This window comes from Condylura cristata, unplaced genomic scaffold, assembly GCF_000260355.1.
Source record: "Condylura cristata isolate star-nosed mole 26May11 unplaced genomic scaffold, ConCri1.0 scaffold00014, whole genome shotgun sequence".
In the NCBI taxonomy this organism is placed as follows: domain Eukaryota; kingdom Metazoa; phylum Chordata; class Mammalia; order Eulipotyphla; family Talpidae; genus Condylura; species Condylura cristata.
The window spans coordinates 303,665-316,860 of record NW_004567115.1 but is presented as its reverse complement, the minus strand read 5'-3'; the positions used below and the strand labels follow the sequence as shown (position 1 = coordinate 316,860).

General features: G+C 42.0%; 1 protein-coding gene across 1 annotated transcript in view; it reads right to left on the bottom strand.

Annotated features, from left to right (window-relative positions):
- The window catches only part of WWTR1 (WW domain containing transcription regulator 1), a 136,020-nt gene that overhangs the window by 48,041 nt on the left and 74,783 nt on the right, over positions 1 to 13,196 (bottom strand). The window contains exon 3 of the mRNA XM_004682116.2: positions 7,225 to 7,361. Within this exon, the coding sequence (XP_004682173.1) occupies positions 7,225 to 7,361 (137 nt within the window). The remainder of the gene's footprint in view (positions 1 to 7,224; positions 7,362 to 13,196) is intronic.

The following is a 13,196-nucleotide window of genomic DNA, read 5'->3' as shown; positions in this document are numbered from 1 at the left end:
CGCCATGTGGCCACCTCTGGGGTAGGCGGGAATCGAACTCATGCAGAAGCGGCTTTAGATTCTCAGTGCTGTGCTTTAACCCTCTGTGCCACCAGGGAGGGCCTTGATTAAATGTTTTTAAGTGCCTTTGAATACTTGTTAGAGGGAAGAATAGCTAACTTAGCAAATGGAGCATAGTAAACATTTTTCATTGTGTTTTGAAAAGCATGAACTGCAAAGAAGAAAGAAGGAAGATGAGAAGAAGAAAGAGGAAGAAGAGAAGGAACAGGAGAGAGAAAAGGAGAGAGAGGGGGAGAAGAGCTAGGAGGGGGAAGAGGAGAGAGAGAAAAGGGAGGAGACATACACGTGTTTATAATGCAAAGTGCAGGTCAATACAGACTTGAAAGTCCTAGACACTGGGCCAGTGTGGGAGTACATCTTCAAGGAGTGTATTTGTGCATGTAATCTTTTTAAAATTCCTATAGCAGGAGGAATATAGGAGAACCAACTAAGGAATCTGGGGGGAAAATAATAACAATTAAAAAAATACAACAAAATCAAATAAAAATAGACAACTATAAATCAGAGACATTCTGCAGGAGAGGAGGAGGGAGAGGGTACAAAATGAGAATGGGAAGAGCACAAGGGACTAAGGTGATGGTGCACAGGTGAACTGGTGGTGGAAATTCTATAGGACTATACCTGATGAAAATACATACAAATAAAGAAATGAAATATAAAATAAAATAAAATAAAATTTCTATAACACTGAAAATATAGTCTGTCTGCAATTTACCAAGTGTTTCTAAACTGGCTAGGGCTGACAGACTGGTAAAGCTGTAATATTTTTTTATGGACTGTCTGGGAGATTACTAGCACCCCAAGTTGAGGCCTTGTTTTAAGAAAGAGATCTGTTAATATGTGACAGGAGCACAGCCAGCATAGTTTATAATAACTAGGATTACCAACAAAGCAAAATTGATTGTCGCTTTCTCTTGGGGGAAAAAACACAACATTTTAGAGTATGGGGATATTTTAAGTTGCTGTATGATTTTTGCACCTGTGCTAAGAACTGGGAAAAACTAGACTTTGTTACATCTACAGAGGGGACATGGTCTTCCTGGGAATTCAAGAGTCCCTGAACCTTACAGACTCCTGTTAATGACTTGATGGGAAAGGAGCTTGGTCAGGAGTGTGTTCTTCTTCATTTTGTCACAATTGCTGCCTGGGGTTACAGATTATTTTGGCAACATGCAAGCAAAAGTGACCCAAATTGCAGTTAACTGTTGTTGGGTTTCCTCCGGGAGGAATAGAATGGCTTTCAGACAGCACAGAACATAGCACAGGCGCTTCATCTGCACAGTACAAGTACATAGTGGCCAGACAAGGGAGGAAAAGCCAGGCTACCAGATACTGAATAGTTATAACCATATATCTCTGTGGGGATTTTCTGTACACCACCTGCCAAGGCATGGACTACGTCAATACTCACAACAACTTTTATGAAATAGGTACAGTTATTACCACTTTACAGATAGTAAAACGAGATCAGTAAGATTAAGATACAAAATTATTTAAACTACAAGAAACTCAGTTGGACTCCAAGTTGATTATGCTGAAGGTATAATTTTTTATATCTCTACCTACCCTCAGTTACACAAACTCTATGTAGTCTTTTTTGTTTGTTTTTGTTTCAGTTTTATCTCCTTCAAAATAATTTCGTGGGTACCGATGTTAACTACTGAGGCCAACAAACCACTGAATATATATGAAACCCTATCTGGTTTGTGTTATGTCAATGCCCTCACATAATAATTTTCCCCATGAGGTTGTCAGCCCCCAAGTCATTGTCCACCAGGGATAATCTCTCCTCTTTGCTATCTAGCATCCTCCAAGGTCCTCCTTTCATTTTCCATCCACTCAGTTCCAGGGACTGAGACTTGAAGGTCACCAATCTGATCAGACAGAATCAAAATTGGGTAGAACCTGACAACCTGACTTGGAAAATTCAAAAATGAAAACTTCAGTTAATAACTAGAGCGAGATGTAATTTGAAATAAAATGAAATACACTGCTTTTTTCCCCTGCAGAGCGAATTTCATTTTACTTAGATATTTGAAATTTCAGTGAGTTTAGCTACATGACAAATCTGCCAATCTGCAAAGAAACCTCTTCCCTGACACTGATGCAGCCTGACAAAAGTATGCTCCATTTTATAGTCATGCCCTCTAGACACCTTTCAGTGATAGATCAATCTCGCCTAATTAAAATATGACTTTCTTTACAACCACATTTCAGGAGTAGATATACTGAAAAAAAAAATTTACCTGCTGTTAAGTTTTTTAAGGGAATGGGAAGGGACGCAGAAACAATTCCACCAGAGGGCGCTCTCTTCATTGAAAGTAATAAAAACAGTATCTATCCTTAATCCAATGCACTTTACACTTAACCAGTCCAAAATAATCTCCCCCCGCCCCACCAAGCTTTCTGATAAACAATGTGAGTGTCTTACAATCTAATCTTCTATAATTAAATATATTGTTTCTTTACACAAAGAACAAAATATTTATTTTGTGCCAGTTTATTATGTGCCAGGTACAAATCTAAGCATCCCCTCATACTAAAATCTTCATTTTTGCATATAAGGAAATGGAGGCACAGTTAAGTAACTTAACAGGGTCACCAAACTAGCAATGAATAGAGTCAGCTTTCAAATTCTGGCAGTGTGACTCTCAGGTCCATATGCCCAAGATACAGTGAAACAGTATCCCAATAAAAGGATGTCTTTCTTAATGTATCTGAAGGCTGTGTTCTGAAGTCCAGTTTATTCACACTACTTTGACATCAGTTACATCCCATCGATTGTATTTTTCTTCAATGGGCAGCATATGAAGGTGGATTGTGGTTTTCCCAACCACACTAAGTTTTGGTCACTGATTCTATCACAGCTCTATAAATGCATACAATTAGTTTATAAAAGGTATTAATCCCAGTATCTGATAGTAAGTTCTTAGCTGTATTTTGTATTACATCCACATTACTACATAAACACCAGAGTGGGGGACAGAACGTGTGTCCTAAGTTCACATATTTGTCAGCTAAGTTCCAATGAAAAGACCAAATTCTAGATGTAGAAAGAAGAAAATGGTCTGGCCTTTTCATTTTAAACATTTTTAAAAAGAGCACAACCTGGGCCCTCCCTGGTGGCGCAGCGGGTTAAAACACTGCACTAAGGAGCTGAAACCACTTCCGCATGAGTTCGATTCCTGCCTGCCCCGGAGGAGATCCACATGGCGAGGCAGACCTCTCCTGACCCGCCCGCTGCTTCCCTCAGCAGTGTACTTCTTCGATCTGCCTGTTCTGCTCCCCACTCTGTCTCTGGTGAATCCTCTCACCCTCCACATCTCTGGCCTGTACCCCAGTTCTGTATGAATAAATAAATAAATATTAAAAAAAAAAAAAGAGCACAACCTACAGCACTATTGTTTAAAATGTTATTTTTTTAAATGGAGGATTGTGCGTTATCTTAAGGAATAAAGAAAAGCGCAATAAAAGGCAAAAGAAATCTCACTGGGGAAACTGGAAAGGTGTTTCTGAGGCCTGCAAGGGGGAAGACAGCAGGCACCCCAGATCCTCACTATCCTGCTGGTCTTCTCCTTAGGGGAAAAGGTACACTCTTTCCAGCTGGGACACCCCTCATGGTCCAAAGGTTCCAGCCCCATAGTACAGCAGTTCCCAAATGAGCCTTTCTCGTCAACTCTGACAGTAGTTGATGTACTAAATGTCTTGCTTGAGACAGTCGGGTTTAGGAATATTGTTTTTTTTTTTTTTTTTAAGATTTATTTTATTTGTGCATACAAAACTGGGGAACAGGCAGTGGTACAGATGCAGGGGCGGTAAGAGGATTCACCAGGGACAGAGTGGGAGCAGAACAGGCAGATTGACGAAGTACACTGCTGAGGGGAGCAGCGGGCGGGTCAGGAGAGGTCTGCCGCACCACATGGAGCACCTCCGGGGCAGGCAGGGATCGAACTCATGCGGAAGTGGCTTTAGCTTCTTAGTGCTGTGCTTTAACCCGCTGCTCCACCAGGGAGGGACCCAGGAATATTCTTAGACTCAATAAAATTTTAAATTTCTCTCATTGAGCCTTAGTAAATTACTTGGATAAAATCCGCGAGATATTGTTTGGTTTTGAAACTTCCCAAAACTTAGTGTGGTTGGGAAAACCACAATCCACCTTCATATGCTGCCCATTAAAGAAAAATACAATCGATGGGATGTAACTGATGTCAAAGTAGTGCGAATAAACTGGACTTCAGAACACAGCCTTCAGATACACACACAGCAGCCATTTTACCCGGGTCAAAAGAGACAGTAAGAGAGCACATTACCCTAACTGCAGACGCACCTCTCCCCAACTAGAGGACCAACACCATCTCTTTGGGACTTTTTATGGACTGGCCTATTTCTTTTTTGCTAGTCAACATGGGGAATAGAAAACTCATCTTGAAATAATCCAGATATCAATCCTCACTATCAGTCTTTATTTGTACAGATCTCCCTTTTCCACTTCAGTGCTGTCCTGACCTGGGGCTTCTACTGAAAATTGTCTTGGGCAGGTCCTTCCCTCCCACCACCCACCACCCACCCCCACGCTGAGAACAAGGAGAGTTCCTAAGCCAAAATCACAGGCAGGCTGTTACCTAGCAACTCTCTGACCAATGGAAAAAGAAAATGCAGGATCTCACAGATGAGTGCTGGGCTGTCCTTAATCAAAAACCCAATAAAAAAAATATTCTGAGTGAGTAAATGATTTGTGGCTAGGGCCATAATGTGACTCTAAATTATGCTCGGTCTTTGGAGCTTTGTTGGCATCCCAGGTTATTTTTCCATCCTTGGGAAGCATCTGTGATTCTAAACTAGCCAAATACTTTGTAGTTGGCCAATGTTACTGGAAAAACCCAAGGATTATCTTGAGATACTACTCCAATTTATTAGAAATCTGAAAGCAAGGTATTTTATTCAGCTACTGTTATACATCTTTCAAACACTCAGATTAGTTTCTTTAGGTATACTTGACCAGCTACCAGGCTTTTAGTGTGTTCCTCTGTGGTACCTCTGTGGGTGTATGCAAGAATCATATGCTCCTTTCATGTCAAGTTTCAAGCACTCAAGGACCTTTTAATTTAAGTTGACAGCTTGTCCACTTCTTGAATTTTTAAAAACGAAGAAAAGTACATAAAATAAGAATACTCCTCTAGTAGTATATATACTAGCAGCACACTGGTATGTATCCTATATGTCCATCATCTGAGGGCCAATAAATGTTAGTATAACAATATGGTGGACTTTAGAGCAATTCTTTCAAAAGAATGAGGCAAGCTGAGTGTATGGACATGCACTGGGAAAAACAAAGGGACTGAGCAGTGGGGATCATGTGGTAACATGTATGTAAAGAAACACGCACACACAGCTGCGAACACCAACTCTAGGCCACAAAAGCAGCGCTGAGGAATGGTGGCTGAAGGTAGACTTCTTTTTTGAACAGCTCTTTGGGAAAAAAAAGTGTGCATATTTTACAACGCAAAGCTCATGAAACATTTTTTCTAATTATAATTGATTATAAAATTGTTTATGGTTTAATGATCAGATTTTAGAGATTTTTATAGTTAAAAAGAAATTTTGAAGCTAGTCTCATGCTACCAAATTTGTGGGTTGGAGTTTGTTTTTATTATTTATTTATTTAGTTATTTATTTATTTTACTCACTTGCATCTACTTGAGCTCTTATATATTTGGGACAAGTGAGTCATGGGAAGCTTTGATTTATTACCACTGCTAGTAAAAAGCACTGGTACCATTTTCCTTGATCTGCTCTTTAGATAGGGAACAAAACAGAGGTTTTGTTATTCTAAGTCATCTGTTTTTGGGATATATTTTACATCTGCCAGCTTTAAAATGGTAGGTCCAGACTTCCTGGAAAAACACACAATATGTTTACTTGAAGTTGACTCAGGTCTACTAGAGTTCATATTCACTTGGCAAAGCCAAGTATGAGGAAGGGTGTCTAGGAACAATGTCCCCATTTTATCCCGTTCATGCCTGAAAGTCGTGATTCCATTTGCTCTCTGCACGTGCCGTAGCTGCGTCTGATCCTAGGGACAATGCATCTCACAACAGCACCATCTCCTGCAACATTTTAAAAGTAGCCCTCTTACTTTCAGTCTTTTGCGCTGGAAGAATGACCGCAACACAGGCTGGTTAGTTCTATGGCTGTAGAGTATTAGCTCATTTCTAATAAGCAATTAGTGGCGAAAAAAATTTCTTGTTAGGTCTAAAATCATGACTACAAACTCTAGATGAAGAAAAAATGAGCTGCACTGTCCAGGCCAGGTACGAGGAGATACCAGGTGCAGGTTATGGAATGGCAAAGTATATCTGAGGCTGGGCTCATTCTGGGTGTGATGGCCATAGTCTAAAGCCATATCACGTTGGGTTAAGCTCCAGCTCAATCACAAGCTGTCCAACTTTGGAAAATTTGGGTTCAATTATAGGTTAGAAATTCTGTTCCAGGGCCCTCCCTGGTGGCACAACGGGTTGGAGCGCTGCACTGCCAGGCTAAGCCAAGCTGGGGCCCCTTCAGTGAAAGTTTGATCCCCGCCCCAAGGTGATCCACATGGCACAGCAGACCTCTCCTGTATCGCCCGTTGCTCCCTCAGCAGTGTACTTTGTCAATCGACCTGTTCTGCTCCCCACTCTGTCTCTGTTGAATCCTCTCACTCCTCTCACCACCCCTGCACCTCTGGCCTGTACCCCATTTCTATATACATAAATAAATAAATCTTAAAAAAAAAAAAAAAAAGAAAAGTAAAGAAATGCTGTTCCATTCTTGTAGGGTTGTTGCGAGGATTTATTGAGATACAGCATGAAAGCCCAAAGCCTGTCCTATGGCAGCCTTCAGGGACCAAATTCACAGTAAGGAGATGATGTGCCCACTTTCTTAGTCTGGATGAAGGTTGGAAGCTTTTCAAGATTTTTTCTAAGAACTCCAATGAGGACAACTGGTGGAGATGCTAGAACTTTAGAATGAGCTTAGGCAGCATATTTCAAACTGAATAGAAAAGAGAGAGCCAATAGAGAGAGGGGGGAACCATCTGGGTGCATGAATAGGAGTCAGAGCTGCTTCTGGGCTCCAGAACCCTTAGTCAATCTGCTTATCAGCCTGGAGTCAAAGTGTTGGACTTACCGACATTCGGCTGAGACACGGCCATGGACCTCTGGGGTGCTGGTGTGGAAGTGGTGGCAGGGTGGAGGTTCATATGATTCAGGGGCTGATTCATCACCTTCCTAGGGTCTTGCCATGTGGTGATTTTTTCTATGTGACTAAAAGAAGGAAACAATTATCTGTTTAATTGCCAGCATCATTATTACCATCACCAATAATAGCATAACAGTTAATGACACTGCTGCTTCTTCTCCTAAGATCTACTTACAAGTGGCTGATACATCGTTTTCAACCAAGGTCAGGCATATCCACACATCCCTGCATCATGGTGGGCTACGATGAACAAGGGACTCTGAACACAAGTCCATGACTTGGCTGTCCCAGCTATTAAAGGTATTCTGCCTCAACAGGGGTCAGACAGGGTCAGATGAGCCCCCTGTGTACTTCCTCCACAGCCCCAGGAGCCTCGGTCCCCCAGCTCCTGAATGTTTCATCCACATCCAATCACTGGAGCTGCTCTCCAATGCAGGACCATGCTTCCCCTGCCAGCCGGCCTCCCATACACTCCTGGCTCATAATTGGCATAATGAGGGCACCTCTACCCCTCCTCAGTCTGAGACAAGGCCGTGACACCAACCTCATAAACATGACATTATTGAGCTCCTACTAAGTTTAAGGGCCTATGAGGTTGGCACAGTAATACAAAAAATCTGTAAGAAGCTTATATTCTGCCCAGTAAGGTAATAATTGTCTAGCCGAAGGATAACACATTAGGAAATTAAGTGCAGGAAGGTAAGGAAGTGCCAGAAAGAGCTGCTGAGCTTTGAAGGTTTCTGAAGGAGAAGCCATTATTTGACTTTTGGCCATTGTCATGAGCAAAACTAATAGTCCACACACATCATCATCACATATAACTTCCAGTATTTGTTATTATGACTCAGTCTCAGAAAAACTAGTACAGCGTAAGCTTCTAGCTGAGTTTTCAGTATACGAATATAGCTCACTATATCTCCAAAAGGTGAGCGGGACCTCCAGCACTGCCTACCTCCCCGTTACAGAGATCGAGCCATAAAAGGGGCAAGTACCATGTTCCTTGCCCCATTTAACTATGGGCAGAAGTAAGCAGCCAGGTGAAGTTGCATAACATGGAAAGCAAATGGGCTCTGAGGAGAAGAAAGAAGAGGAAAGCCCAGGTACCTGTGGCTTGTTGCACCAGCTACTGCTGGGAAGGAAACATGAAGGGGACATGTGCAGGAGACATGTAGGAACACCTGGAAAAGATACGTGGTGAGGCTGACGACTGCTGCCATTATCTTAATTTGAACTTTGATTCTGTTCCTTTTGTCCCAGTTTTCAGGGACCTATGTAAGCCCTTTCTTGTGGTTCCACTCCTGAAGGTGCCTGAGACTGGTGGCAAGCTTTCAGGCCTCAGTGGCCCTGCTTTGGCTCACTCCGGCCAGGCATTTGCCCACAAGGGGAAGGGTAGTTTTTGATGGTTATTGGGATGTTAATCTTTTCCATCTTGTCTCTCTCTCTGCACACTAATTCTATTCAAGTTCTTTTACACTAAGCATCTGCTTTGTCTTCGAGCACACTGATGGCCAGATTTACACAGTGCAAATTCAGGAGCCCCTCAGAGATCCTCAGTCACACACTAACACTACTACAGCACATCACAAGTTATTTCCGTTGTCTTACAGACCTCAATCGCTCGATGAACTCTATTTTTACTGAGTTTATTACGTTTTCCTTTTAAAAATGAACTCACATGATGCCACAACTTTGTTTTAACTAGCATATCAGAGATTTTTCTATATTTTTCTATACTGTCTGTCAGTCCACTGATAGTCAAAATGGAAGATCGTCCTTTGCTCTAGACCTGCAACTAGGTTTAGCTCTCCCAATGCCATTGGCAGTGTGAAGCCTCACACAGGACAGATCCTTCTAGACCCACATAAAAGGCTTGTTTCGTTGCTTTACACACCTCAATTTTGTATTATAATGGCCACCTTTGAGTGTTTATCATAGGAAGCCACTGTTACACTCATTAGGTTTAGTCCTAAATCAAATACAATGTATTGCCTTTTCTCTTGCATTTAATTCTTCACCGTAAATGAGGCCATTTCTAAAATTCTTCAGATTTCATCTAAGATGGATGTTGTAGCCATGGGGAGGTGGTCATCTATCGCCTTGACTAAAAACCGGTTTTTCCAAAGAGACCTACAAATGAGTATGTTAGTTTTAAAAAAAAATTGGGCCTCAGTAAAGGTGTCAGAATTACATTTAACTTGCCATTTCAAAATGTTAACAGGAAGCTTGAGCAATAGTAAATACTTAGCAAAAAATGAACTGGGAAGAATAAAAGTGAAAGAACAAAGACTATCTTGTTAAGAAAAACACAAACGGAGGGGGAACACTAAAGAGATGAGAATCATTTCCCTAAAGTTAAAAAAAAAATTAAAAAGAGAGAAACAATGGCTTTAGTTATTCCTAACAATTTAACAATTGTATTCTGTTTAAGGATTTCACAAAATGCTTTGTCTACTTTTTGGTATGTGGAAACTCATAGGTAGCCTTGGGGTGGGGGGAGGTTGTCATAAGTTTTCAGAGTGAGGAACCAATTGAAAAGGATGTCACAGTTAACTTCCTTTAGCATACTACTAAACCCTGTTTTCTCAGTAAGCATGTCCTACCTAAATAAGTTCCACTGTAGTTCCAGAAGGAAAAGAATTCTTTTGTTAGCCTTTCTAGACCCCCTGACTTTGCTATTGATACCTGATGCTAGAATGAGCATGAGAACCAGCCTGGTGAGAAGGTGGAAGGCATATAAGGACGCCACTGAGTGTTCAGACACTCAGCTATGTATGGAAGAAATGATTTGGAAGCCAGATGATGCCTTCTCAAATGCTGGGCCACCCAGTCACCCTCCCCATCCTGCACAAGTGGGGCTGTGGTACCCCCATCCAGGGAGCACAAAAAACCCTACACCTGGGCCGTCTCTGGTGGCGCAGCGGGTTAAAGCACAGCACTAAGAAGCTAAAGCCTCTTCAGCACAAGTTTGATCCCGCCTGCCCCAGAGGTGACCCACATGGCACAGCAGATCTCTCCTGACCCGCCTGCTGCTCCCCGTAGCAGTGTACTTCGTTAGTTGTCCTGTTCTGCTCCCCACTCTGTCTCTGGTGAATCCTCTCACTACCCCTGCACCTCTGGGCTGTAACCCAGTTCTATATGCATAACTAAATAAATCTTTTAAAAAAATAAAACCCACACCCAAAGTGCAACCTGTACCCAGCTTACCTAAGGACCTCATCTGGTGCACAGCCCCAGTGAGGTGGGGGGTTTCTTGGCAAATGCTCATCCCAATAGGTGTGACTCCAAAAGGTGCAGCTCAGCCACAGTGAGGCAGAAAAAAAAGAAACTGCAAGCTGATGAGATGTGAGTCACCTGTCTGCACGAAGGGTGGATCATCAATCATCCGGCTCCTCTCATATAAGGAAACAGAACCATGGACTGCACTGCCTAGAACCTGGTTAAAGAGGGAAACTGAGTCTTGTGCTAAGACAGCCAAAAGTCCTGTTTGAACAGACGGACTAACTGTAGTCCCATTCATTTTTTTTTAATGATTTATTTATTTAGGCATACAGAACTGGGTACAGGCCAGAGGTGCAGGGGCAGCAAGAGGCTTCACCAGAGACAGCATGGAGAGCAGAATAGGCAGATGGATGAAGTACACCACTGAGGGGAGCAGCGGGCGGGTCAGGAGAGGTCTGCTGTACCATGTAGGTCACCTCCAGGGCTGGGATCAAACTTGCACTGAAGTAGTTGTGGTTAGCTTGCAGTGCTGCGTCCTAAACTGTTGTGCCACCAGGGAGGGCCTGTAGTCTTATCCTAACATCCTACCCAAACAAATGAACTACCAGACAAACCAGAGATGCCATAATACAACAAAAAGCACTGAATCCTGATTAATAACTGTCTTACAACTTCCTAGAAGGGGAAAGCCTAGAGCTCCCATGCCAGGAGGTAACCTAACTCAGAGTCAGCTATCATCTACCCTGCTCTGGCCACCATGTGTGCTTATCCCTTTAAAACCTTCCTCATTAGCTTTCCTTGCAGTCAAGCCAAAACGCCTCTGTAGGCACTGGCCTCTGTCATGCAGGAGGTTCTCATATAAAAGCCTTCCCTGGTTTTCCTGAAACACTCTGGTGAATTCTTTTGCCTAGAAGTTCTCAGGACCCACATATTTTAGAGGTCTGTAACAATGGCTTCAAGTTCCAGAACTCCCCCAAGACTGTTGCAGCCTCCTCTGTCTACCCTTCAAACTTCACATTCAAAGCTTTCAAAGCTTTTTTTTTGTTCCCAGAAAATTTGTTAATTAAAAGTGTCACTCACTGTATTCCCCCAAAACTTGAGTACAAGAGGGATCCTTTCTTAAGTGAGTGGTTCTCATTGCTCCACAGAAACGCTGAGAAGAAAGCCATTCAAATCCCATCCTCTGCGGGCTAGTTGACCAGCTGTGCTTTCAACTCAGTGCATCTGATGTCCAGGGCGGCTCCTGGCTTGAATGCCAACAGGGCACTGTGCAGAAGAACTTAAAACACACACTGATGATTTGATTTGAAAATCAAATTCTCCTATTGATCTAATCATTTAGCTGCCCTCACCCCATTCCCAAATCTAAGAAAAATCATACACTCTTTCACTCTGCTGTCTCATCTCAGCTTTCTCTCTTGAGTTACCGACTCATTTCCTTTCTCATATTTCTCAGTGGAATCTTATTCTTTGCCAAGACCCACAGCTTAGCTAGGTTAATCCCTACTTCCCTACTATTCCCACCTTCTTCCAGATTTTACTCCTGTGCTGCGTCTACTTTAAGAAAATGTCTCTTTGCTGTTTTAAATTTATAATTTCCCTTGTAATTTTATATGTACATATATATTCAATCTGCCTACATGTACATCCTGTGAATACATATACCGTACAGTTTTCCCATTCAAAAGTGAAACAAAAGAAGTGAAAAGACACCAAATTAGTTATGGTGATAATACAACTGTAATAGGCTTATAGTGCTTTTATTTCCCTAACTTCTTCCATAGTTAAAAGGATTTTAGCAGTGACTATTATTTTCATAACTAGAAAAACAAAAAAATTAATGAATGTAGAAAAGACAAAAAAGAAAACAGTGTATGGATATGTGGGTCATAGGGCACGAAAATGTGATCAAAGTTAAACTTCAGATATCTCATAACTACACATAGTCAAAGCAAAAAATGCACACAATTACCTGGTTCCTTATTTACAAAGGAAACAAGTCAGTTCCTAATGTGAAAGACTTGAATGCATCCCCCCCCCCCTGGACTAAAATATATGCCTTAAAGATTTCATGTGGAGGCCCTACAGGTAAGATGACCGGAATGGTGTTTTTCCTCATCTTTTGGGGACCACTTTCACCACGACTTCCCAGATGGCCATCTTTAGAGCTACAGAAAGAACAAACCAGCTCCTCACCTCCAACCACATCATGAGTCTCAGCTTCTACAATTGCCCGGCTTCCAACCTGCAGTTCACCAAGTAGCAAGGATTAGCACTTGTCTTAGATTTGGTAGAAATGGTAGTTTATGAAAAACTGTGTTCTGTGAAGTAATTTTCCTACTTGGATTAATATTTTTTTTCAACAGAGATACAAATTTAGGAGAGCCATTTTATAAAATAGGGAAATGCTGTGACTGGAGTTTAAAATGTCATTGAAATGAAGGTGAATGTGGGTGAGGTGGGGCTTGACTCTCAATCACCCTCCCCTCTCTCTACCCCACCAGATATCTAGGGAACTGTCAGGTTAGTTCCCAGTTCTTCCTTCTTCAGCTTCCCGCATGAAGGATAAAAACAGTGGCCTCCTCATTACAATCCCAAACTTCAAGCTGTACTACAAAGCCATAATAATCAAAACTGCATGGTACTGGAATAAGAATAGACATACAGACCAGTGGATTCGA